At 51.3% G+C, this 27,635-nt stretch overlaps 1 protein-coding gene across 5 annotated transcripts in view; it reads right to left on the reverse strand.

Annotated features, from left to right (window-relative positions):
• Positions 1-272: 272 nt before the first annotated feature.
• The window catches only part of Fgd3 (FYVE, RhoGEF and PH domain containing 3), a 57,976-nt gene continuing 30,613 nt past the window's right edge, over positions 273-27,635 (reverse strand). For 3 of the 5 annotated variants that reach the window (XM_060372922.1, XM_060372923.1, XM_060372924.1), the window contains exons 5-18: positions 27,412-27,548; positions 25,577-25,733; positions 21,113-21,251; positions 20,496-20,554; positions 19,470-19,616; positions 18,140-18,232; positions 16,492-16,571; positions 14,833-14,863; positions 14,100-14,207; positions 12,738-12,800; positions 7,380-7,502; positions 4,768-4,908; positions 3,137-3,277; positions 273-2,502 (exon numbers count right to left, since the gene is read on the reverse strand). In XM_060372922.1, coding sequence (XP_060228905.1) covers positions 2,242-2,502; positions 3,137-3,277; positions 4,768-4,908; positions 7,380-7,502; positions 12,738-12,800; positions 14,100-14,207; positions 14,833-14,863; positions 16,492-16,571; positions 18,140-18,232; positions 19,470-19,616; positions 20,496-20,554; positions 21,113-21,251; positions 25,577-25,733; positions 27,412-27,548 — 1,680 coding nt within the window. In that variant the 3' untranslated portion in view covers positions 273-2,241. The remainder of the gene's footprint in view (positions 2,503-3,136; positions 3,278-4,767; positions 4,909-7,379; positions 7,503-12,737; positions 12,801-14,099; positions 14,208-14,832; positions 14,864-16,491; positions 16,572-18,139; positions 18,233-19,469; positions 19,617-20,495; positions 20,555-21,112; positions 21,252-25,576; positions 25,734-27,411; positions 27,549-27,635) is intronic. The other 2 variants (XM_060372925.1, XM_060372926.1) reach the window with 2 other exon arrangements.

Genomic DNA, 27,635 nt, shown 5'->3' on the forward strand with positions numbered 1-27,635 from the left:
CAGGAGCTCACAGATTGCCTGAGACTCAGCAGAGTCTCTGCATTTACCCCTTGGGGGGGGGAGCGTTAATTAGAACCGTGAAGAGTTTGCAAGTTCTAGAAGATGGGCTAAATTCATATTGCTTTATGAAATGAGAATGAGGCTTTCCAAGGCCGGAATGCTACGCTTTAACAGTGATGTGTTTGAGTGTCAAATTGACAAGGGGTGGACTTGAGATGGTATTGTCAGCCTGGTTTCACCATCACTAAGAAGACAAAATTCTGGCTACGTCATTAGGGTGTTTCCAGAAAGGTTTAATTGAGAAGAGAAAACACAGCCTAAATGTGAACAGCAGCGTTCCACCGCTTAGGATCCTGGAATGAATGAAAAGGAGAAAGTAGCCGTCCATCCCTCTGCTTCCTGACCATGGAAAGAATACAGCCAGCACTCCTGCAGCCACGTGTTCCTCACCATGACGACCGTACCCTCAAACTGTGAGCCAAGAAACCCTTTCTTCTGTAAGGTGCTTTTGTCTAACATTTTGTCACAGCAACAAGAAAGGTAACTTTCTGCTTAGGTAACATCAGGAGCCCCCCAACTTCAGGCTGACTAGTCTGCATCCCGGAGGCAGGATGCGTCCTCCGCAGGCTCTGATTCTTCAGAGGAGCCACACTTGGAATCCTTGAACTGCGAGGGCCAGCACCTCTATGAGCAGGAGGAAGAAACTGTGAGGCAAGAGGCTGAAGGCTGGTGCCAGTCCCGCCGTGTCTGCCATGCCGTGTGCCGAGTCAAAGAAAGCACCTCCTCTGTTCCTTGTTCCACCTGGGCCACCTTCAGCACTGCCCCATCTGGAACTTGGTGGGTGAGGACTTTGCTGTGGTTCCTAATGTGTTCCTCCCAGTGTGGAGGTGCTCTGCCTGTTCTGCTCACCTAGATGGTGAGTGTACATCGGAGCATTTTTGCAAGTGTTTGCAAGCAACCCGAAGGCAGCTCATAACCAGTCCAGGGGTCTCTAGCATAGCCTCAGCTGTGTCCTGACACCTCACCGGCACCCTGCCCACCTTGTTTCACCTTACTTGTATCCTGTCCATGCACCCCTGCCCCATCCGTCTCACCTCTGCCCCTTCCACCTCACTTCTGCTCCAACCCACTTTACTTCTTCCCCACCCTGCCTTACCTGGGTCCCCCAACCCCAGTCCCCATCTCACTTGAGGCCCCGTCTCATCTGTACTTCCCAATGTCACCTATAACCAGCACCCATTTCTGGCTCTACACCCCACCCCACCAGGTGGTTGTCTCTTATGCTTGCCCAGTTGTCCCCACACAGTGCCGTGCTGATGCTACAGGGTTGGAATCCTGAAGGACCATCACTGGCCTAGATTTCCTACTCCCGAAGAGGCAAACAGCATCCTGAGCCCTGTGACCTTTGTCACATCCCCACATATTGAGTGCCAGCACCCCTACCCTTGCTATATGGCTTAGCTGCTCACCCACTACCTCCAGCATCAGGGATGCAGAACTGCTCTGTATCACAAATGTTTGGTCCATGCCATTTTGTCACCTTTGTACGCATTCTTCTACTAGCACTTGCCTTGAGGGGAACCCTGGAAGGGTAGCGTTGAAGGTGCCGAGGGTGTGCCACTTGTGATAGCCAAAACTCATTTATGCCAACAAGCATGGCACCTGCCCATAGAGGGTACCTCACAAACCTGCCACACGTGGTTTAGGGCTGGCTTCCCTGCAGTCTCTGAGTGTGGCTGTTTGGGAATGGTGGGATAAGAAGTCCCTTGCTCCTTGCCCAGCAGGAATAGCAGACAAGCAGTGTTTCAGGAGAGGGCAGAGTGTGGAAGAGAAGCCCAGAGGAGCAGGTAAATAGACGGACAAAGGCCAGGTCAGGCCACAGACAGCTCTGCCTTTCCAAGAGTAACATCACACCAGGTTGGACATGATCACTCTTGGGCAGAGCCCACCCGGCCTCCTTGTGCCTTTGAGAGCTGGTACCATCACTCAACCAGCTCAGATGACATTTGCTTTGTAGGGGCCATTCTTCCCGGCTCTGATCACAATGCTGGGGCTAGAGCTAGGAGCCCAGCTCTTGTCTAAGACTTGCTGAGTGATCTTGGACCCGTAGCTACTACTCTTCTCTGGGCCATCTGTCCATCCTCAGTGCTCACAGGAGTCCTTCATCCCTTCGTGTGACTTCTAAGGTCACCCATAAAAGAACACAGGCCAAACACAATCACGTGAAGGACAGTAGGAGGCTCATGGAGTGTCAGCGCTTGCTGCAGCCTGGGGCTGTGAGGCATCCGGTCTGTTCCCACCCGTGTCCCCACCGGCAGCAGTGCTCAGAGCTTCCAGCCAGCACTGCCGCAGCTTTGTGGAGGAGGCGCTCAGCCACCAGGTGTGTGGACCCTGATGTAGCTTCCACACATGCCGGTTGCTCCCTGCTTCCTGCCTCGCCTCGCCGTCTGGCACCATTACATGACAGCCAGAGAGAGGGATGGTATGCAGCACTCTGCCAGCCTGTAGGAAAGAGAGAGGGTCAGTGGGGCCTCCGGCTCATGCCAGTAGCCACCCAAGCTGACATGCCCAGCCCTACACACTGCAGCCGGTCACCAGCACAAGCTGCCCAATCGGCGCTCTCAGGTAGGTGCTGTGAGGGCTCCTCCCACCTCAGCAAATCTCAGCAGAGGTCTTCCCCTGAACCATGGCTTCTCTCAGATTCCATGTCCCTGGGTAGGTGAGGCAGAATAGCCCCTGTTACTTAGCAACAGGAATTGAGAGTGGCAGGGCAAGGCTCAGCAGTGCCCAAACAAATCTGCCCAACATATATGAATGAACCAAGGGGTGAATTCATTCATTCCTGAACGAATGTGTGGGGAAGAGGGCCCAGCCCCTGTGTCCCCTGCCTATGCCTGTTCTCATTCTGGCTGTCTTCGGGATTTTTATAGTACAGGGACCTGTCTTCCATGTGTGGGGAGCAGAGGGTTATTGGGGGCATTGGGAAAAGCTGAAGCCCAGGTCACATAGCTGGAGAGGGTCAAAGAAGTGGCCCAGACCTGCTATGACCACTTCAGGCTTGAGGCTCTATGGTGTGGTAGCAGGGAGCATCTCATAGCAGATAGCCCTGGGCTTGGACAAGGACAGGGACACTTACCTGACTGCCTTCCAGCAGTTGTAGCACCTGGGGATGTGACTCAGGAATGGCTGCCCATACCTCACTCCAGGATGTACCATTGTCTGATAGATGGAGGGTGCCGCAGAACAGCGTGGGCTGAGAATCTACAGAGGGAGGCTTCTGGGAGACAGAAAAATAGGTTGGAGTAGTCTCACCTGTAGTGATCTCTTTGTCCTTTGAGGAGGCTGAGGCTGGACCAGGACCCATGCTTGGAAGGAGGTGACCACCACAGAGACATATCTGAGGCCTGCATACAGGCCGGGGCCAGCTTTATATGGTTCTAAGAGTCACTGGAGGCCAGTGGAAGAGTGAATAACTATCAAGTAGGACTTGGTGCTAGGCCATCTTTGGAGATTGAGACCATTCCAGGTTAGGACATCAAATATGAAGGGGAAGCCAGGCATGGTGATATGTGTTTATAATCTCAGCATTCGGGAAGCTGAGGCAAGAGGACTGCAACTCCAAGGCTGTCCTGGGCTACACAGCAAGATGATAGATAGAAAAGTAGATAGATAAATAAGAAAGAAGGAAAGAAATAAAGAAGGAAGGAAGGAAGGAAGGAAGGAAGGAAGGAAGGAAGGAAGAAAGAAAGAGGTTACAGCATGAAGGGACCAAGCACATTCCACCCTCTACCACACACAGACTATATACCCCCCTCACCACACACACACACACACACACACACACACACACACACACACACTTTCCACATCACACATGTGCACATACATCTGTAGACCCCACTTTTCTCTTCTTGGATGTGACTTAGTTCTATCATAGAAACAAGACCCCCTGAGCCACAAGAACAAGCTTCTGACACCTCTTGCTGGAGGTGGTTCCCCCAAAACCCAGTGACCCCCAAGGCCTCAGGCCACACCCCCAGGACTCCCAGAATACATCTGAAGAATGAGAGTGCGGAGTGGAAGCATATCAGCAGTGGGGCCAGTGGGCCTCACCATCAAGGCCACTGCAGCCTCAGTCCTTAACGGCCTGATGCCTTTGACTTCCCAGACAGACCTACTAGCTGGGGTGGTAAGAGCTTTGACAGCTGCTGACCCTAGCCCTCTTGGACCATCACACCACCTTTGGGAGGAAGATTGACGTTAGACTTCCAGGAGACCACAATTGCATGCATCAAGTGGAGACAAAGGAGAATGCGTTTTTCCTTGAAATTAAAGGCTTCCTATTTCTAAATGTCCCACTAAAAAGTACTGTGTCATTTAAGAATGAAGGCTGGGAAAGCAGTGGTGATGGAGAAGGAGCTGACCCCTACCATCCTTAACTAACCGCCATCACACACACACACACACACACACACACACATGGCTCTGCCTGCCCTAAGGTGAAAAAGGTGCTCCATGGACCGCAAAGCCTAGACTTGGGAGCAGTTTCCTGTTGTTCCCTCCTATCAGGCCCAGAGTGGAGCCAACACATTTCCATCTGGCTCGTAGGTGTGAGTGGTTCCCAGACCTTGACTGAGCTGTCTTTACCTGTGCACATACTCCAAGCATCTCACCCTGACTCCCAGCCTGGAATCATACTGAGATGTCCCCTGACCACACTGAGAACCCCCTGCATCCATCCCAGGCCCAGGAACCAGGGACACCCACCTCTGCATTCTGTTTAAGCTCAGTGGGAGTCTCAGAGCTAGGGCTTACAGGCACCAGGGGCTCTTCCAGGAAACACTCCAAGCAGATGCGGCTCTCCTTCCTGTTCTCGGCCTTGAATTCTGAGCACTTCCTACAGAGGACCTACAGGACAAGAAGATGCCTTTGACCGTGCATCCTGAGCAGATAAGGAGGAAAGACCTGTATGTGCTTGTCCTGAGATGCTGGATGCCCCATCTAAGGGCAGAGAGTGACTTTAGCCTCCCCAAGTGCCAGGGCCTGCTTGCCTTACCTAGATCACCCGGAGTCCAGTAACCCTGTGTGTAAGAAGAAAAGCGCATAGGCCACTTACATAAGCCCCACAGCACTGCCATCAAGAAGATACGCATCAAAGTCGTGGGGTTATGGCTCAGTCAGTAAAGTTTGCTGTTTAAGCATGAGGACCAGACTTCAGGTCCCAAGACCCATGTAAAAGCTGGCTTGTGTGGTGGCTTGCCTCTCCAGTCCCAGCACTAGGGAGGCAGAGATGAGCAGATCCTAGGCGGGCCCGCCTAGATAAGGTGATTAGCTGTGGAGTCTGAAAAGCTCTGGACTTCATCCCTCTCTCCCTTCTGCTCCCGGGAGCTTCAGTCCACAGGCTAGCCGTTCTCTCTCCTTGGTCTCCCTTCCTCTGCTGAATCATTCCCCCTGGCACACGGGCCTTCTCTGTCGTAGCAGCACCACACCTTCTCTTAGCTTTCTTCCCTCTCCCTGGTTATTGAAACACCATTGGTTGACACTGCCTGGGGCACAACAACCTTGGTTTTCTTGTGGCCAAACGCAAGGATTATTTGGTGTCGACACCTTTGAGTCTTTGAAGCATGGGCATTTTCCTGGACACTCACTTCTCTCTGAATGGCCTCCGATGCCTCCCTGACCGCATCCGTACTGGGCAGTTCCATGTAGGTAGTGCCCTGGAACGTGCTGGCCTTCTCCCCAAGCCACATTAGCCAGCCAGCCTGGGCCCTTCCTGCACTTAGACTGAAGCCTAGGTTCTGGGTAAAGCAGCCACTGCACCTCTGCCATTCCTACCTCAGATGTAGTTTGCAACCCACTGCAAATCTGTCAGCAACTCCATGCTCCTCCTGGTCTTGACGACTTCCCTAAGGCCATGCGCCTGGGCTGGAGCCACAGACTATGGGCAGCCCTGTGCTCTCCAGGTCCTCTGCTCATCTACCCAGCCAAGCACTCATTCTAGCACCTATCCAAACACCTCTCCATCTACCATCAGCCACGTATCAACCAGCCTATCCATTATCTGTCTATCTCTCCATTGAACATCCACCTGCCATTCATCAATCTACCATCCCATCTATCTACCTAGTGTTTAGATATTCATATAGCTACCATCTACTATACACTCATTTACTGCCCATCCATTCACCACCTATTATCTATCTACCTACCTACCTACCTATCATCATCCACCCAAAGATTCATTCTTTTATTCGTCCCTTTCCCCACCCCAGCCAGCCTGGTGAAATTGTATGAAAATGTGAAATCAGTGACCCAGTCTTCACATCTTTTAAATTACTAGCTTCAAGATACATGCTCTCTCTCTCCCTCCCTCCCCCCCTTTCCCTCTTGCTTCCATCCCTCCCCCAGACACAACTTTGGTATTCAAGTCTAAAAATACCTAAACCATAAGATCCATCTTCAAGGGCACTTTTAAGTTCAATATTAAGCCATGACTCAGCTGCTCATTTTCAGGAGCGACGGCTTTGGGGGTGAGTGAGGAGGACTGGGGCTGATATGTTTTTAGAACACCAGTCAGTCAGTCAGTCGTGGCCCCTTATTACATGTTCCCATCAAACCTTCCTCACCATTGAAGCACCTCCACACGGCCAAGCCCTCCTTCTCCTGCCTCTACGATGCCTCACCCAAGGACACTGTCATCCCGACACCACATCTCCTCACGCACTCCCTCTTGGGGCGCTGAGGCTCCAACACTAGTGGGAAGGAATACTGTCAGCATCAGAGCTACCCAGTGATTAACTCTCACTCCAGAGGGAGTTTCAGGCACAGGGGCATCTGCATCAGAGGACGATGGCTTGGTTCAAATGCGAAATGTCCCCCACAGGCTCCTCTGTGAGAAGAAGGCATTGCTAGAGGAAGTGAGTCAATAGGGGTAGGACTGACTGATGCCTGATAGCCCATCCCCACTTCCTGCCAACTTTCTGCTTCCTGACTTCGGATACATCATGACCAGGTATTCATATCCAGAGGTCGGATACTCATGACCTCTGAGTATCATGCCTTCCCTGCCACAAGGAACTGTGTACCCTCGAACTGTGAGCCAAAACAAAGCCACCTTCTTTTAGGTTTATTCCTGTCAATTATCAGGTCACAGCAGTGAGAAAAGTCACTAATACTGACAGGATCTGGAGACAGCCTTGCAGGGCCACCCTGGATCTCCCAGAGCTCACAAGCTGTGCACAGATGACTCTTAAGAAGTGTGTGCCACCCTGCACATGGCTAGTGGTGACTGCTGCCCACTCATGAGGCCCCATGAAGGCTCAGTGAGTGGCTACCTTGGCCTTGTCGGATCCGCTCCCTCCCTCCTGCCCTGTGCTCACCACTCCACACATCTTGCAGCGATACCGCCTCTTGGTGATGGAGTTGAAGGTCGCACCACAGCTCTTACATCCGGGCTTCTCTTTGTCACGCCTTGTTTTAGAGGACAACTTCCTGGACTCAGTCTACAAAGGAGGCAAGTGGCCATCATCAGCTTCGGAGTGTGGGCACAGGATCACCCGTGGTGGTGGTGTGTGTGTGGAGGGTTAGTGAGGATTCTCCAAGCGGCCACACCCAGACAAATGTGGACGCTGCAGAAGGGAATGGCAGAGCTAAAGCAGCTGCACCCCTTCCCAGGCCTTCTCCTAGGGATCACCGGCAGATCATGCATTACACCATGCGCTGCCTGAAGTAAGGTTCCAAGAGGTCACGGCAGCTTGGCCAGTGTCTCTATCCGGTGTGCCTGAGAAAATAGCATGGTGAGGCAGAGCTGGAGGGGAGTGTTGCAGACAGGAGTCTGCACAGAGGGCATCGCCTGGCGTGTCCCTGACTGCAGCCCTGCGGGATCACATAACCCCTGGATCCTGAGTGCCAACCTTCACCCCATTGCACACCTATTCTGTGTTGAAGCCTTGGAGACAGGCACAGCCTATGCATACATGTACGCGTGCACCCATGAGTCTGGGAGGCAGCCCTGCAGGAGAGTGTGAGATGAAACCAAGAGGCTGTGTTCAGACTTGACCTCCCGCTGGGTCTCCTGCCGCACCGCCTTCTTCCACGTTGGTGAGTCCTTGCTCCAAGGAGGCCACCCTCGGGTCTGCTACAGCCCCGCAGTCTCCACCCTCTGCCCACCTCCAGGATGTTCATGTCCCTATTTTGCTTGTATGGAATCTAAACGTCAAGGTATGGGGGCGAGGGGTTAATTGGCTGCCAGATAATCCTGACACGTGAAGGCTCTCAGGGACCTCAGGCAGAGGCCCCAGCTGTTATTCTTACAAGGTAGCTGAGAGTGCAAGGGCCTCTGGGGCCACCAGGGTACCCTGGCAGGATGTTGGAAATGGAGGAAAAGCTGAGATGGGCTGTGGCCAAGAGCTCAGGCCCTGGGACCAACAGAGCTCAGACAAAGGGAAGTTCCTGAGGCACGGCCTTCAAGACTGTCTGGGACCAGTGCCATGGGTCCCCCAGCTCGTTATCTAGTAAGCTCCTCTTTATCAGGCCAGAATGTCAATCACTGTGTTCAGATAGGAGTTTTAGCCTCACATGGCTCCCATGATGCTGAGGTCCACTGTGGCCCACCCTTCATGGGACTTGATCTCCAACCATGCCATCCACAACACAAGAGGCCTTGTGGTTGGATTTGCAGGTCACAGATGATCAGGTAGCCAACACGTGAGGACACATGTGTAGCCAAGGACCAGTTTCCCAACCAAGTATACTTTCTTCATGGATGAGATCATCAGGCAGGGCTGACCAGAGGGCCTGGCCCAGATTTCCTGTGTATCTGGTACATGACAGGAAGTCTAAGTTCGAGACTTTCCAGGAAGTAGCTGGCAAGGCAGCTTCAGCCAAAAGCATCTACAACATGCCAACAGCAACCCGGAAGCTGTTCTCTACTGAGAGTCAACAGAGTGACTTCCTCAGGGTCCCTGTCTCTCCAGGTTAGCTGGGTAGTTAAAGGGGACTGTCCAGTAAGACAGATGTGAACCCCAGTCAGTGGCCTGTATCAAGTGGTAAAATGACCCAGCAGTCCACTTAGACATAGACCAAGGATTTCAGGCCTGTTGGAAGTAGCCAGGCTCACCTGAAGCTAAGCCTGCTCCCTCTACTCCTCTAATGGCAATTCTGTTCTGGCGCCTAGCAGCAGGTACAGAATGGGCCTTATGGAGAAAAGTCAGTTCCAGTATCATGGGGGAGCAAACTGGCTTGTGGATGATCAGGGCCAGTGCTTTGATGTCATCTTACACGGGTCTGTGTGTCACTCAGAGTAGGTCTGGAGTTCTGAGGGGGGCTTTTGGACTCTGATTGTGTGTGTGTGTTTACACTTCTGCTAAGAGCAACTGGACTTTTACGTTTGTTTGTTTGTTTGTTTGTTTGTTTGTTTTGACACAGGGTTTCACTATGTAGCTCTTGCTGTCCTGGGACTCACTTTGCAAACCAGGCTGTCCTCAAACTCAGAGATTTATGCCACAGCCTCCCAAGTGCTGGATTTAAAGGCATGTGCCACCACTGTTCTGCCGGGACTTTTAACAGAATGAGGAAGCCTTTGAATTCTGCAAGGGTGCTTACAAAACTTCCTGGATGGGGTTTGACTTTTCTTAGGAAAGAGGGGCTGACAGAGCCTGCACATTGGAAGGTGCAGGACACAAACCCAGTAACGATGAAGGGATTTGTTTCTTCTCCAAACGTGCCGAGAAGCAGCGTAAGTCTGGCACTGTGGACAAGCCCTTCTGATTGAAAAGGAAACCTTGCTTTTGAGCCTCTTGTAGGTTTCCTCTGTGCTGTACCCTATCATGATGCTCAGTGCAGGTCTACAGATGCCTCCAAACCACCCTGAGCGCACCAAAATCTCAGCTCAGCTCAGCTCAGCTCAGCTCTGACCAGGGGAGGAATCATGAGGGAAGCACAAGACCACCCTCTGCTGGATTATCTGTTGTTGGGGAGCTGTATGTTGGAAGAAGAGTTGGCCCCAGCTTGTTTTGCTGAGGGAAAGAAACGAGGACACCAGAACTGGACACTGGGCTGCTGTGGGGTGAATGTCGTGAACCTGCAAAAAGCTGTTTCATGGGGCAGAAGCAGGAAAAGCAAGTGGGAAAGACTGGGAGTCAAGTATGGCCATGGCGCCCAGGAGGTCTACGGATCACGCCCTGATCTGGGCAGGCCCTGGGTGTGGTCTGAGGCCTTGACTCTGGGGCTCCCAGCGTCTCGAAGGAGACGGGCAGCCGGCAAGAGCAGCCTGTATTAGGTTACTGTAGAGCCTTCCTGGGCTCTCTCCCAGAAGACAGTAAGGCTGGGGTAGAAGTACTGCTTCAATCCTTCCGGCTGCAGCCTCCTAATCTCGGCACTGACCCCCTCAGCCCCAGTCCTCCCAGCTGCAGCCTCCTAATCTCGGCACTGACCCCCATCAGCCCCAGTCCTCCCGGCTGCAGCCTCCTAATCTCGGCACTGACCCCCCTCAGCCCCAGCTGTGAGACATCCCACTTGCAGGCAGCACTGCTAATGCCTTTGAGACAGTTCCGGACACTGCTGTTCCTTTAAAACAGTCCCCATCCCCGCCCCAGACTTCTGCCTGCCTGCGACTCCAGGAGCCTGAGGGTTCCCTCACAAGGGCCTATGGGCTCACAGGGATTGCATGAACAAAGAGCTGGTGGCTTCCCTGGGCCTGGATGCCTTAGGCATCAGTTGGCCACCAGCAATGCTTCCACAGACCCACCCCAAGGCTGAGGACTGGACCGTGCAAGAACAGAGTCTAAGGCTTCATCCTGGAGATGGTCGGGATACCAACCCTGGCTGAAAGATGTGGGGTGGCTTCGGAGCATTTCAGACGGTGTGTTCTCGAGCTGCTGAGCCTGGCTTGACCAGGTGACTATGCATCCCTCTGGAAGCTCAACTATGGTGCAGCTATACCTCCACAAGCTTCAGGAAAGAGACTGTCAGGTCTGGCTGAGGCCAACCTCGTACGCGTAAATGAACATTGGAACTCAGAAGACTGACACTAGGTTAAGGACTGTGACAATGAGAAGTACTTATCAGGGGCTCTGGGATAAGCCACGGGGCTTCCTGGATGTAGGCAGAGCTGATAGCCGGTACAAAGGGCCAGGCCTGGTGGGGCCAGGGGAATCCAGAACATTGCCAGTAGGTGGCAGGAAGCAGGCACAGGCAGACTAATGCAGGAAGCCACTGGTGTGTCTAGATGGTTGTTTCCCCCTTGGCTGCCTGCACCACGTTTAGACTTCCTGACTTCCAGTTTCAGCAAAGATCATCCTCAGGGTGCCGGTCTGCTCTGCAGAGCCCAGCAGCAGCATTCAAATAAGAGGCCCTCCTCTTGTCTGGTTCCTTCTTATTCCGGGGATCCCCCTTGTTCTTTTCCTCATCGTACCTCTGAAACGTTTCAGCCCCTCCATGAAGCCTCATAAGTGTTCTCAAGGTTGCCTGACAAATGGCCAGCCTGAGCACACACCTATGGGATTGAGGATGCTGTGGTCACAGGAAGGGGAACAGCAATAGATTAGACCTACCCGACAGGCCATGGTCCCATACTGTGTGTGCATTGGGACCAATGTCACACCAGCCCTCTTCTGTTCTCTACCCACAGCCTGTCCCTCACTTGCTTCAGGCAGCTCACCAGAACAACCTGAGCCTATGTCCTCTTCTTTATGGTAACGGAAACCCAACAGCCATAACCTAACAAGGCCATATTCTCCTCAGAGCTGCAGGGCCGAGTTGCTATCTGCTCTGAGCCCCGTCAGGTAGCACTTTCCTGTCTCCAAAGCAAATCTGGGCCCTGCATGAGCAACTGAGAGACAATGACAGGGTGGGGGGAAAGCAGAGAAGAGGCATGGGGAGACAGAGATGGTATGAAAGAGAGACAGAGACAAAGAGGAAAAAGAGGGGGAGATAAAGAACAGGCACACTGGAGGGGAGGCCCGTGTGCGGGAGGGGAATATGGGACTGTGCCCATGTGTAAAAGGACCCAGGGGAAAAAAGCCCACGTCTGGGGTGGGCTGGAGGCACCTGCCTTACCTGGGTGGCTCCAGTGACTCCCCTAATTCCATAGTTCACAGGACCCAGCAAGATGCCAGGCAGAATTATCACTACAGGCTACAAGTGAAGCAATTATCACTACAGGCTCAGAGATGTCCCAACTCTTGTTGCCATGGGTGTTTGTGAAGGTCAAGCCCCACAGTGATGCTGTGGCTTAGTTGGATCGAGAGGGAGCATGTATTCGCCTCAGCCTATTGGACATCCCCAAATTAAAATCAAGATGCCCCTCCACGTTCCCATGGCCAGTCCCTAGCGGACAGGCACACAAACGCAGTCGCCTGCCCCTGAGAACACAGAGAGAGAGGTGGGGAGCCCACCTCTGCTGATCACGGGTGACAAACCTGTCTTCACACTGCTCTCATACAGAGCTGGCATCACTTCATGCACATGTTATCAACAGAAGCTCATCAGTATTCACAGGGAGATAAGATGGTACACACAGTTGTGTGATGTCCTCCTACAGGCTCCCCTGTGGCCTCCACCTCTGGTACCCAAGTCACCGGTGCCTGGCCTCAGGCACAGCCTCACATCTGCACACCCAGGCCCCGAACACAGGAGAAGGCAAGCTGACTCCTGGATCCTCACCCTCCAGGTTGCCTTGGTCTGACTCCCTCCCGGCACCTACCACTCCTGCTAATGGCTGGGTGTAGGTCACTCACCCCTGCAATAACCCCATTGCTGTCCGATACCCCTGCAGGTTCCACAGGGCTGGCACACGTGACCTGGAAGAGAAGAGAGATTGCAGTCAGGTGGTTCCCCAGTCACACGGCATTTCCCATGTAGCAGAAGATGTTTCCTCCACGGAATGCTCTGCACTGAGGGTTAGTATGCCTGAGACAGCTGGTCTAACAAATGCTGGCTAGGCCCACCCTAATCCTGCCACGGAAAATTGCTCATTATGGAAGGATGAGGTGGTGGACCCGGGAATGCTCTCCTCATCCTTGTGGTCTTCGAAGAGAGTCTGCAGACTTGCTAATGCTCGAGGACCAGCTAACAGCTGCCTTCTCTGTGCCCGTTGCCTTCAGGGATATCACAGGATCTTTCTCTTGAAGAGTGCTAAGTTTCCCTTAGAAAATACATCCCGGACTCGGAAAAGTGGGAGCAAAGGGAAAGCAGGAGGCCAGCCAGCTGGAGCTGGGAATAGACTGAGGAGTGAGGGTGGGTCAGGTGTTCTCTCAGGTGCACCCGGTGAGCGTGAGCAAAGCTGCCAGTGAAGGTGGAAGGAGTGTGTGCAGTGTGTGCGCTTTCTGTGGTGTGTGTGTGTGTGTGTGTGTGTGTGTGTGTGTGTGTGTGTTCCAGAGTGCCTCTTCCTGGGAGTTTTCCCTGCAACCTCTGGTGCAGCCTCTAGGGCTGTTGTCCCACAGGGCAGAAATCTTCTTCCCCACCCAGCCTGCTCTCTCTAACTCTGGGGAAACCCCAACATGAGGGATGTCCACCCCTAGTTCCTGCCTTAGTTATGTCTTCCTCTTGTACCCCTGGGGTCACTCCACAGGGGATAGGGAACAAAATACCCCTCGTACTACTGGCAGAGGGCTTTGAGCAGATACTCTGGGGTGCAGGGTATTTCGGGAGAAAATATAACCACAAAAAGACATCCACTTGCTGTTCAAAGTGGAGGGTAAGACAGGCACCATAGGAGCTGGAGAGATGGCTCAGACGTTAAGAACACTGGCTGTTCTTCCCTAGCTCCTGAGATTAATTCCTAGCAACCGCATGGTGGCTCATAGTGATCTATGGTGAGATCTGGTGCCCTCTTCTGGTGTGCAGGCAGAAGTATATAAATAATAAATAAAGATAAGGTCTGTTGATGCTCACCGCTGCCTTGAATGCACAGAGGATGACAAAATAGCACTAAAGGAGCGCTTTCTCCACATGGACGCTACCCTCGAGCGGGTACCAGCCCTGCTCAGTACAGGCAAGCAGGGAACGGTGTGTTCAAGCTGTTTGCATCACACCCCCCAGGCCTCTCTCATGGCCAACAGCTGACTCCCACTTCCCCCTGACACAGGCTGCTGACTCACAGGCTGGTCTGGAGACAGGCTGGGCTCCTCATCCTGGCTACAGGCACCGCTGAAGGCCTTGAAGGACTCACTCTTTTGCTTGTGCTTCTCCACGGTAGCCTGAATAACCTGGACACACAGCAAAGCCACAGGGCTGTCAGAGATCTCAGGGTCCAGGAGTCTACAGAATACCCCTGACCATTTTATCCTGGCCAATGACTCAGACTCTTGTTGCCTTGGAGCCAACAAGACCAATGAGACTGGTTCCAGAAAGACCACACTGAGGCCATGGGCCCTCATGACCTTTTCCTGTTCATTACTTGTGGAGAAGGGACTCAGACAAGTGGATGCACCCAAAGGCTTGTGGCACCTGAAAACATGTATGAAGGTACCCCATGCTCACTGCCTCTTTTTCAGACATCAAAACAGGCAGTGCTAGTGTTAGGGAAGAGTTCCTGAGTCACATGGTCCAAAATGAAATAGCCATACTGTGATAACATAAGGATGGAAGCCATATACAGTGATGTACCCTCAGGATACCAAGGCAGGAGGGTTGAGGGTTTGAGGCCAGTGCTGGTTACTTAGTGAAACTCTAGGTCAAAAACACAAGAGCTGGTGATGCAACACAGCAGCAGAACACTTGCTGAGCAGGCCCCCGGCTCTGGGCTTGAGTCACAGCATTCAGGGGGAAGGAGTAAGGGAGAGGGAGAGAGAGACAGAGACAGAGACAGAGAGTAAACTCAAGAAGCTTCACCTGAATCCATTCTTTCTTCTCTTCTTCTGTCCTACAAAGACAAAACGAGTGTCTCAGCAATCCATCCTGGGATGCTCCCTGCGCGCCTACCTAGACCCTCACTGCCTTGTAACCGCAACTCAAGGCTGCAAAGGTGCTTTCAGTGTTCAGAACGCATGTGGCCCGATGGGGCCAGGCTCATCTTGAAGGCCAACAACACCCTGGACCCTGGCAGGTGATTACAAAGCTCTCGGGCCATAGGTGGAACGTGACAGGCTGGATTTCCGACAGCTGCCAAAGAGCGCTCAGGCCTGGCCCTGGAGGGTAGTGTGACCTGACCCAGCAGACCTCACACATGCTGACCAGCAGGTCCTTCTGAAGCACATCTCACAGGGGCAGCGACACAAGCCTAAGGATGGGGACCGTTCCCAGCAGTTTACAGAAATGAGACTCAGGCTGTTAGCTTGGGACCCTGCTGATGATTTAAAAAAAAAAAACAAACCTCATTCCAGCTTATTTAAGTATTCCGTGTGTATGTATGGGTGTAAGGGCCACCTATAAAGACCAGAGGACAACTCCCAGGAGTGGGCTCGTTCCTTCTACCGAAGGACAGCACTCGGGCAGCAGGCTTGGCAAGCAGGCGCTTTTGCCCACCACACCATCTCATGGAGCCAGTCAGTAATACCGGCAGGGATTATGCTGCTCTGGGACACATGTGATTACAGGACTAAAAAAGCAAGATGAAGGAATGGTGTCCTGTCCTGGCTAGTTTGTTTGTTTGTGGTGTTTGTTTGTTTGTTTGTTTGTTTGTTTGTTTTGGTCAAACTGACACAGGGGGAGCTATCTAGGCAGAGGGATTTCATTGGGAGAGTGCCTCCATCAGGTTGGTCTTAGGCAAGTGTATGGGGCATTTTCTTGGTTAGTGACTGATGTGGCAGGGCTCAGCATACTGTGGGTGGCACCATCCTGGGGTCCTATAAGAAAGCAAGCTGAGCAGGCCATGGGAAACAAGCCAGTGAGCAGGTTCCTCGGTTTCAGTTCCTGCTTCCAGGTTCCTGACCTGACTTCCCTCAGTGGTCACTACGACCTGGAAGTGTGAGCAAACTAATTTCCATCCTAGTGTTTTAGTACAGCAATAGAAACCCTAACCAAGTCACAGCTATTTGTAATAGCAGCCTTTGCGCGTGTCTGCATACACTCTCATGTGTGCACTTATGTGTAGAGCACAGAGGTTGATATCATGTGTCTTCCTCAATCACTGTCCACCTTCCTTTTTGACACAGGATTTCTTACTGAACTTGGAGCTCATTGATTCCACAAGGGTGGCTGAGGTAGCAAGCCTCAGGGATCTGCCTGTCTCCCTGTCCACAGGACTGGGATTACAGACACACACTGCTGTGTCGGCTTTTTATATGAGTGAGTGCTGGGGATCCGAACTCAGGTCCTCATGCTGTGTGCCAAGTACTTTACCACTGAGACATCTGCTCATTTTTGATTTAAACACACACACCCACACCCACACCCACCCACACCCACACACACCATACACACACACACACACACACACACACACACACACACACACACCATATGGAAAGGTTAACTCATTCAGTAAAGGAAGCCATCTGCTACAATCTCAGGTCAAAAATGTCCTTGCAGCTGGAGATGCCGCTGCCATACCGAGTCTGAAGCTCCAGGGACCTTTTTCTTCCTGTTATAATGAATGTGTGTGCTGCATTTGGTTTCACAATATCTTGCACCTGCAGAGCAAATGAACACAAGTCACCGTTTTAGCCATCTTTACCACACACCCAAGCTCTCTGATTCGGGGGGTTTATTTCTTTATTTCTCCTGTGGAAGGGTCGAGGTGGGCCCCCGCTGAGGCTCAGGGGAAGGGTGGACCGCTGGCCTTGCCCACACAGAGCTGGGTCTCAGGTTCTGTGTGTGGAAGGCTGTTTGGCAAGTGAACCTACCCATCGGGCCTCTGCCAGCAGTTGCCCCCAGGGAGCCCTGGCCTTTCCCTCCCAGCACAGCTGCACCTCTTGGGAGGGATGAAGACCTTAGACTCTGTCCCTCAGCAGGTGTGTGATGAGCTAAAAGGTGTGCACCCAAGAGAGTCGGTGGGGGAGTGGTCACGTATTTGGAGACTCAGATTTCACCCTCTTCCCTCAGCACGAAACCACAGAGCACAGTTGCTCTGGGCAGCTCTTGGGCTGGTCACTGTAGGAGCCCTGACCTCAGTCGGCCAGTTGGAGGCAGCACGGATATGCAGACCTGGACCCAACCAGAAACCTCTGGACTGTCCCATTGCATGTTGAAAATGGTATTTACATATAAAAGCCGCTACAACAGGATGGATTAAAAAAAATAAAAGACTTATTTTGTTGTGCATGCGCTCGCTTGTGTATGTATATGTGTGTATATATATGTGTAGGAGTGGGGGGGTGCTCGTATGTAGTTATGTACACAAGGACATGAGAGGGCCCAGAGGAGAAAACTGGACCACTGGACCCCCTGGAGCCGGAGTTACAGGCAGTTGTTTTGAGCCACTCAGTTTAGTGCTGGGAACTGAAGTTGGGCCTTCTGAAAGAAAGAGCAGCAAAGAGCTCTGGGCTGCTGAGCCAGCTCCAGCCCCAGCACTGGTTTCTCGGTGCTCACTGGTTTCTCCTAACTATGGAAAAAGCCATTTTCCCCCTGGAGTTAGTTGTTGCTTATAACTATTTCTTAACTTGGACCAAGAGAATGCCAGGGGAATTTCTATGCAGTGAGTAGTTGTTTAATCAAATCTTTGCCTTTAAAAATAGATTCATTTAATTAGAAAATATTTTTGAGTAATTATTAATTCAAATTTTTATGTGGCACATAAAAACCATATCAGCCCTGAATATCATGACATATGGAAGAGGCTTTTGGACCAAAGGGAGCAAAGACACAAAGACTCTGAGATGGTTCAGGGAATATAATAGCTCGTGGTACAGGCCAGGTGAGTGGGCCCATGATCCTTTCTGAATTCATGACCTGAGCTTCACTTTTAAATCTTTAGCTGGGGTCCTGAGTCCTGCTCTCACAAAGCAACAGCCTACCTTATGTCTACATGACCACTGTGGCTGTGAACTTTAGTCCCAGCCTCCTGCCCCCTTCAGCATGAACCCATCAGGGATCTGGCAGAAAGTACAATCCAAGACCACGCAGAGCACTGCCCACTCAGGCTAGTATACCAGGACCAACATGTTGTGTCAGAAACCTCTGAGTCACAGAGGTGGACATCAAAGCTACCCCTGATTGTACTCCTTCCAAGACATAAGACGGGGAGAGACTGACCACCGACCTGGAGATCAGAGATGTCCATCTTCTCCCGTACACTGAACTTCTGGCCCATGAGCCTTAGCTTGGGTACACAGTAGAGCATCACGTTGTTGAACTGCAAGAAAGATGTCAGGGAGAGAAGTGGCCACAGGGAGCCCTCACAGGGGACCCATATAAGCTTTCTTTAAAGTCATAAAGTAAAAAATATTTTAAAAAGATGTACACACAGCTTTAAGCACAACACTCAAGAGGCAGAGTCTGAGCCTCTTAATGTACAGCAATGGCCCCACGAAGTTCCAGGGACTAACAAGCAAAAGCCCAGTTCTAGAAAAAGGTTATATGTTTTGGAGTCACTGTCCACTGAGCCCCCGTAAGCCCCACACAGTACAGGCTACTGCCAATGCTTTTGGTTGCCCTCCAGTACTTAACGATAAGACTCTACTGGTGAAAATACCACATACTTGAGCCCTAGAACACAGAGAAATCAAGTCAGAACTGACCTGAAAGCTTCATCCCTACTGGATAGCTTCTGTAGTGTTGAAAGATGCTCTGCACCTTACCAGAGGAGGTAAGCATAAACCACATCCAGATGTGAACCCGGTAAGTTACAATAACAACCGGCCCAGTAAGACATGCCCACTGGTACAATAGTGGCATGTTTGTCATGGGAACAACCAATCAACTTCCGCTTGGATTGAAGGCCTATTCTACATGATGAAACACATACCTAGCACTATTATTCAGCAAAGAACCTGTGGCTAGGTATGTTATAGGCCCTGGGTTAAAAGAGAAACTTTCAAAAATATAGCTACTTATTCAAGAATAGATGCTGGGCTCTGAGTGTAAGGCAGTAACAGGGTGCTTGCCTAGCAAATGTAAAGCCTTGGGAAGAAGCAAGAAGAAAGAGGATGAAGAAGAGCAAGGAGAATAGGAAAAGGAGTTAGAGGAAGTAGAGAAATGGCTATAGAAAAATGAGAAAAAAGAATCATATCTTTTTTCTCAAGAGGACCCCTTACTGTAATTTCTCTGTCTTTCCCCTATCTGTAAACCAGAGTTTGGTTCTGGGACCAGTTGAAATCTTGATGTTTAGCTACAGTTCTTTTTATTCCTGGTTGCTGAGCTCTTTAACTGTAACTGAGGTAGGGAAAAGAGAACAAAAATGCTAGAAACAAGGGTCATAAATACCAGATGCTTACAGAAACCAGGGCAGAACCATTGGCAAGAGATAGCTCATGTCAGGGAGGCTGCAGAAAAAGAGCCTCCTGCTTGGGCCTCTGAGTCTTTCCAGTATTGCCCATGGCCTGAGAAAGTACGTGAGGGAGGTCTGTGGCTGGGATGGCATCCTGGCTCACCAGGAAGAGGTGTCGGTCCTGAGTGGTACCATTCTTGGCTGACAATTTCTGGATGTTGCCCTCCTTGATCAGCTCATTAGCTGGGTTGACGATGTCCTCTTCCCCGCCCAGCTGCTCGTACACCTCCAAAAGCTTGTGCATTTTCTCCTGCAAGAGACACAGAGGTCAGGCAGCTGCAAGGTTGCAAAGACCCGAGAACTGCTCTGGACCCAGAGGTGGGCAAAGCCATGCTCTGCAGCTGTGACCCAGAGCCCACTGTAGCGATGAAATGGCTGCCCGCGAAAAGGGAGGTAAGCACGGGGTGATATTTGGGCTGAGCACCAAAGGGTGACTAGAAGCTCATCATTCAGAGAATAATAAATCACAAACCTCTGTGGCTATGTAGCCAGGGCTGTTCTACACCATTCACACTGTAATTATTTAATTCGGACACAAACTCTATGAAGTGAGTGGCATTGTTATCCCCCACTTACAGACAAGGAAACTGAGGCATGCAGGAGTCAGTTGAGTTGCTATGACCCAGACTGGGCCAATCTACATGTCACTTTCCCCAGGCTTCGTTAGGGAGTCACGATGTATAGAGGTATAATGGGGACAAGGTTAGCAGCTCATGTTCCTAGTTCTTGGTTAGAATCCAACACTATTCAAAGTAGAACTGAGCCTGTAGGGACCTTGACAATAGCAGCATGGGCTGTGGTAGGACCTGCTAGGCCTCAGGTGTCCTGTCTTTGGACTTGTGATTTCTACGTAGAAGCAGACAGGTCAGGCTATCTCTCGTATGGATGCCATAGATGAAAGTGCACCAAATAGTCCAGGATGCATGAGACCCTGAGGGCAGGGAAGAACCCCTGGCCTTGCAGGAGCTGTCAGGTATGTAGAGGAGTCAGGCTTAGTCACAGCATGTCCTGGGAAGCCTGGGTACACATGTGCTCACTGATGGGGCCCGCCTGGAATCAGGGTGAAGGTGCTTGCTTATGTGGTCCACCCTCCCACTCTGCCTGCGCATTCTCTGCTCCCCGAACTCACCATCTTCCTAATGGCAGCATTGGAGTGGTCAGCAGCTGTGGAGATGAGCTCCAGGGACCCTGCATGAGGAGAACTGAGTGAGCCTGGGCGCGTGATAACACATGTCCTCGCTGGAGAGGCTGACGTTGATACTGTAGGCCTGGTTTCCCGTGGGAGGCCCTGTTCCTGCACTTGGCCTTCCTGGGGGTGTCAGACTGCTCCAGAGGTCTGGTGCAGAGAAGGGACAAGGCCCAGAGCCATTTGCCGAGCCTGATGAGGCCAACACCAAGGTGGGACCCATGACTCTCTTGCACAGTGTCCGGCCCTGTGCTGCCCACTAGTTACCTTAGTCATGACTCCTGAACTAAGAATGGCCTCAGCGTGGGGATCATGCTGGATCCTAAGCTGCGGGGGAAGCAGTGCTTGGCAGTGCTTTCCCTGGAGAGAGCATCCTTTCATGTGACAGGAAAAGACTAAATCAGGTTCCTAGTTATTAGTCTCTATTTCTGTCTCTTCCTCTTTCTCTCTCCCTCCCTCTCTCCTTTACCTTTCTCTGTGATTTTCAACCCAGGGTTCTCAGCCTCCTCTAGAGACATCCCCTGCCCCCTACACTCATCCTTGAGGCCACCTCCACTTACTCTCAGCATCTTTCCGGTCCGGGGCATCCCTGGGGAGCCTCTTGAGGTAGTCCTTGAGCAGCAGCTCATAGCGGGGGACCCTCTGCACAGGCTCCAGCATGTGATGCTGCAGCGTCAAGTTTCCACACACCTCCTGCTTCTGGGGGAACAAGAGCACATGTGGGGGTCACCAGTCTTGTCCCTGCTTCTGGCCACCACGGTCCCTCAAAGTTGCCCGGAGCTGCCTGCTTTTCAAGACACAGTTAGCCTAGACCACACCTTATGGCTGGAGAACCTGAGGCTCAGAAGTACCTAGCGATGGAGGGAGAACTGGAAGTCTCTGGGTGTGTGTGTGTGCGGGCTTGGGCTGAAGAAAACAAGCGGCAGGACAAAGCCTCCTCCCATGAGAGAGATTGCTGCTCCCACCCCACCTTACAGACAAGGAAACTGAGGTGGCTCTCCTCTCTGTCAGCTGGAGAGGACTGTGCCTAGCTTCCCCTGTATCAGTCCTCATGCCTAGAAGCTGCTGTGTCTTTCTGCAGAGTCTGTGCATGATAAATGAAGGAGAGAGCCGATGGCTACTGAAAGCCTAGCCCTATAAGGTCCCTCCCACCCCACCCCACCCTACTCCTCCCCTCCCCTCCCCTCCTCCCTCTGGATCACAGCTCTCTTTCACCACACTTAGCCTTCTTGCTGCAGGCTACAGCACTCCACACCTTTCGTAACACACAAGCCCACCCGGGATAATTGTTGCCTCTATGGTCACCTTGAGCTCTCCTGCCCTGCTGCATTCGCCATGCTGACAGCTGAGACAGCCTTCTGTCCACTGCCCTGCCCCTAGCAACTTCAGCGCCCCAGCACCCACACCTTCCTCAGGCCCTAGAACAAAACTTCTGAGGGAGATGGGCTCAACTCCTTAGGGTGCAACAGGATCTGGAGGTCTGAGCACGGTCTTTGTGCTTATACATAAGCTCTTTATCCACCAAGCCATCTTCTCCAAGCCCGTAAAACAACTGGGTTTTTGTTTTGGTTTTGTTGTTGTTGTTTTCTTTAAAACAGGTTTTTCTGTGTAGCCCTGGCTGTCCTGGAACTAGTTCTGTAGACCAGGCTGGCCTCAAACTCAGAGAACCACCTGCCCCTGCCTCCCAAATGCTGGAATTACAGGTCACCATGCCTGTCTTTTTGTTTTGTTTTATTTTTAATGAAAGTTGCACTTATGGAAAAAAAAAAAACAAACCCAAGTGTTGGAGCTGGAAAGATGGCTCAGAGGTTAAGAGCACTGACTGTCCTTGTAGAAGACCTAGGGTCAGTGCTGACAATTACATGGCCAACGACCATTTGTCACGCAAGTTTCAGGGTATCTATCTGACATCCTCTTCTGGCTTCCTTGAGCACCAGATATACATGCAGGCAAAACAATTGTACACGTAAAATAAAATAAATTTTTTTTTAAATCTTTAAAACTTTAAATAAAAAGTCTGTGGCCCCAGTGTTGGAGAGGCAGAGATGAGCATGCATCACTGGCCAGTCAGCCCAGCAGACTCTGAGCCCTGAGCTCAGTGAGAGACTCTGCCTCCGAAGAATAAGATGAGGAGCGATAGAAGACCCTCAACACCAGCCTCTGACCTCGACGTGAACATAAACATGTATGAGCATACCCACACACACGTGCAAATTATTTCAAGCAAGAATCGAGAAACAATGTGGCAGTACGGATATTCATAGAGCTTCAACGCATATCCCCGCCAGGATTTCATGAAGAGAGGGGGAAAAATCTTTGCTCCAGTGAAACTCACACAAAGGCTCAGCTCAAAACTGAATCACAGATCAGCCCAAAGCCAGGAAGTAGCAGATTCCCTCAAGAGGACAGGGGCAGAGCCTGTGCGAGAGGGAAGGGCTCAGCCCGATAATGAGAACAGCGCGCGGTCCTAGTTTGTCTCATGAACCACGAAGAGAGAAATGTAAAGTGCATCATTGGATTGCTGGTGGCTGTGTGGGCTGAGGAGACAGTGCTGTGACAGCCACGTGTGAGGTTCTTGAGTTTAGTCACCACTGAGGGCATGTGGGAGACAGCCTTCACACTTAGCATGCAGACTGTAGTGCCTGCAGAGGCGGTTCAAAAGACAATAACCACCACGTGTGCTTGGAGGCAACGGTAAATAGGACAGAATGTCTGGCATGTCTGTAACTTCGTCCTTTCGTTTTGTCTGTTTGGTTGTTTTGGTTTTTTCAAGACAGGGTTTCTCTGGGTAGCCTCAGCTGGACATACTGTGTAGGCCAGGCTGGCCTTGAACTCACAGAGATCCGCCTGCCTCTGCCCCTCAGAGTACTGGGGTTACAGGCGAGCACCACCGCACCTGTCTAAGTTTGTCCTTTTGTGGTCATGCCTGGGCATGCTCTATGGATTCCTATCTCTGGCTGAAACTGGGTTCCTCTAGGTTTGCTGATCAGCCCCAGAATCTACCTGCCTCCACGACCCCGCCCTCCGAAGAGACTCTGGCCAACTCCCGCATGACAAACATGGCTCTGGCAGGCCTTGCCCTTCTCCCCCATTCCCTCCACCTTGCTAAAAACCCATTAGATTACATTCCTAAAGCTGGCCACCAAAGTCTATTCCCTTATCTGGCCACTTCCTCCTCCTGAGGCTGACTACCAAGGTCCAGCTATCAAACTATTAAAGTCCAGCAATCAAAAGCCCTTTTTGGTTCACCTAGTTAAAAATGCCCAATCAAAACATACCACAACATCCTAGCCTACCCTAACATAGACCTCCCCCTGTTCCCTTCTTAAAAGCTACACCTGGAAGGTCAGGTGCTGCTGTTTTTCTGCCTGGGTCAGAAAGCAGCCGCTTCTTTTCTTCCCCGCTTAATTAACCGTCTCTGTGAGACTGTTTGGATATGGATTGTGCCTAATCGAGGATCCAACACAGAACCTCACCCGTGTGTGTGGGGGGGTCTCCTTTACCATCAGCCTCTGGTGCTGGGGTTCAGACACACGCCACCACACCTGCATTTACCTGGTGCTAAAGATCCAAACTCGTCTTCAGCTTTCTCTCTAGCCTTAAGTTGGTCGTTTTACAAATGCTTGGTAAAAGTTTGGATTCTTTTTTTTTAATTAATTTTTTTTTAATATTAATCACAGGTTATTTACTTTGTATCCCAGCCGTAGCCCCCTCCCTCATTCTCTCCCAATCCCACCCTCCCTCATCTCCTGTTTGGATTCTTTTTAAGGCTTATAGTTTAAACTATGCTTTGGATCAAGCAAAGGAAACCAAAGGAAACAAGATGGCCATTTGCTCTCCATTTTGTCCAGGTCAAGGCTTCTCAGCCTTGGCTGTGGACATTTGCATAGGAAAATTTTCTCTTGTGGGCCATCCAGTGCACTGTAGACACGAGCCAGGATCCACCCTCCAGATGCCAGAAGCGTTAGTGTCAGCAGACTTAACCCAAGTCTTTGCAGAGAATGGCTGAATTGTGCCAAGCCAAGGGGCACAACCATGGCTGTGTCTAGCAGGAAATATCCCCAGGCAGCACTGTTCAGGGACAGCAAAGTGCTGAGGCAGCCAATGCAGACAATTGTCATTTCAATTCTGGAGCTGTCTTGTCACTTTAGGACTTGCCAGACCCAAGATCCTGGACTGCCCTGAATGGACCGGGACAGTGGCCTGTGCAGGCGGGGTGGGGGTGGGGAGAATACTGTCTCCATCTCTAGGGGGCGCTATTTGTGGCGCTCCACAGCACAGCTGAGTCTTGTACTACATGCTTATGTGTGAGTTTAATGTCCTAGTGTCTCCTGAGGGCCGGGATAGGACGACGGAGTAGCTGCTTACGCATAAGGATCTGACTTCAACCCCAGAATCCGTGTAGAAAAAAGCCAGACATACCTTCGCAGGCATGTAATCCCAGCATTGTCTAAACAGGGTGTGGTGGCACACACTTTAACAATCCCAGCTCTCAGGAAGCAGAGAGGGGAGATTCTGAAGTTCAAGGTCATCCTTAGTACATAGGGAGTTCAGAACCAGCCAAGTCTAGAGTCCTTGTTTTGTTGTGGTGGTAGGTTGGGTTTTTATTTGTTTGTTTATTTGTTTGTTTGGCTTTGTTATTTGGTTTTTAGACATGGTTTTTGTATGTAATGCTGTCTGGGTTGGAATGTAGACCAGGCTGGCCTCAAACTCACAAAGGTTCACCTGCCTCTCTGTCTCCTGAGTGCTGAGATTAAAGGCACATGCCCGACCTGAGACCCTTTCTTAAAAAATCTTTTTGGAAGCCAGGTGTGGTGGCACGCACCTGTGATCCCAGCACTCAGGGAGGTAGAGGCAGGCGGGCTGCCATGAGTTTGAGGCCAGCCTGGTCTACAAAGTGAGTCCAGGACAGACAAGGCTACACAAAGAAACCCTGCCTCAACAAAACAAAACAAAACAAAACAAAAAAATATAATTGGAGTTTGAGAGAGAGCGAGCATCACACTCCTCCGGAAGCCACCCACCTGGATGCTGTGGATGACGTCCTTAAACTGCGGAGAGCGCTGGGTCCATGTGCTCACCAGTCCCATCGCCCTGTCAAAATTTTTGACATACTCGCCATACATCTTCAGGAACGGGGCCAGTTTCTGCAGGATGTCCCCGAGTCGAGGGTTTGTGTCCCTGTGTGGAGAAGCACGGTCACGGGATGGTGCTCACGCCTTGGGTATGATGGTAAGCACACTGGTACCCTCTCAGAGTGCTCTCCCCCATATTGTGGAGTAGAAAACAGTGTGTTGTTGTACGTTAAGAGAGGGTGTCTGTAAACACCTCAACAGCACAGGCTGAGGCCCAGTGCCCAAATGGTGAATCTTAGCAGTGGTGCTGTCCTTGAGTGGCATGCCGCAGTTATTAAAGATGGTCAGTAAAGTGCCGCTCTAAACGAACACAGATTAGAAATGGTGGGTCTATACAAAGTCATGGAGAGAAGAGGCCTTGGCAGGACCAATGGTGAAAACTTTCAAGTACACTGAGTGAACAAATAAACTCCAGGAAGCAAACACTGTAATGATGCTTGCCTAGCTACGGCCTCTGCGTAAAAATAGCCCCTCCAGAAGGGAGGCTCCTTAAGACTCAGGAAGTAAAACTTACCGGGCTCGACAAGCAACCAAAGCATCAGGAAGCTCCTGAAACTTACAAGATTAACAAAGCCTCTTCCCAAGGCCATATAAGCCACAACAACTGCTTGGGGGAGACTTTTTGCTCTGCCAAGCTGTCCTCAAGCTGTGAGGGACCTCTGGTAAGCAGCCTCAGGAGCCCTCCCCTGCTGTGTCCCCCTTTGAGTCACTCATGCTGCAGTAAGTAACCCCAGGAAGCTCACTGCTTCAACTAATGTATTGGGGGTCGTTTTTAATTTTTTTTGTTTGTTTGTTTTTCAGTTTGTCATTGGTACCCTATCTTGGATGCATAGAGATTATTCACAGGAAAAATCAATGTAGTAATTTCTGACCTTAGAACTCTCTTTTGGAGATTTGTCCGTAGTAATTACCAAAACCAAAGGGGGAAATAAAAGGCACAGACAGGAATCTATCACTTGGTACTGTTCTGAAACTGTGCACGGAGCTTGATTTTATAAATTGAGCAACCAGGGATGCAGGACAAGTGGCTTGAGGAGATCCTGTGTAGGCTTACGGTAGGGTCTCCAGGGCATGGAAGGAGAAAGCCTGTGCTGCCCCACATGGACTTTGTCACCAAAAGTCCAGTTCTAACCACCTTGAGGACACAGTACAACCTACTCTGCAGCTTCTTAAGAGTCACAAAGTGGCCCAGCCACACACTGAGGCAAAGATGACAGGGCCCAGCTACCCAAGCCAATGTCAGGAGACATGAGCGGCACGCAAGATGTGCAAAGGAAGGCAGGCAAACTTCAAGCCTCCCAAAATGCAGGAGGTGGGCCTGCCGATGCGATTGCATTAATCGTGGCTTGCAGCTTTTGCTAAAAAATAAGCAAAAGCTGAGGGTCACGGAAAACAGAGGACCTGGAACCACTTCTGGAGAGAATGTCCTTTTTAAAAACCAAGGCAGAAGCAGGCTGAGAGGGAAAATAAAACCATCAGCACCGTCCATTGTTTTGCTTCCAGATGGCAAATCTCATCGAGATCCATAAAGTTAAGAGACACCAAAGGCCCAGTCAAGGCCACCACCCAGGAACAGGTGAGGCTGGGGTTGGAAACAGAACCTCAAAGGGAAGGGAGACACCAGGCCTCCATGAGACAGGGCCCTACCCTCAAGAACCTGCTGGGCATCCAGGCAGATGAACTCCAGGTTCGGGGCCCTGTGGGTGGCCCAGGACCACACTCACCATTCCTCCGTGATCCTCTTCTGCAGCTCCGGGAGGAGGAACTGCCCGTGGAAGCAGTAGATGGAGGAGATGTTAGAGAAGATGCCGGTGGTCACTTCCGGAGGGATCCCTGCTTCTGCCAGCTTGGTGCAGAAAACCTGAGCACAGAGATACCCACAATGGCCACTGACACTCGCTCGGACACTTGCCACAGGAGTGGGCCCTTGGGTTCCTTTCTTTTTTAA

Source organism: Meriones unguiculatus, chromosome 19 (assembly GCF_030254825.1).
Source record: "Meriones unguiculatus strain TT.TT164.6M chromosome 19, Bangor_MerUng_6.1, whole genome shotgun sequence".
Lineage (NCBI taxonomy): Eukaryota > Metazoa > Chordata > Mammalia > Rodentia > Muridae > Meriones > Meriones unguiculatus.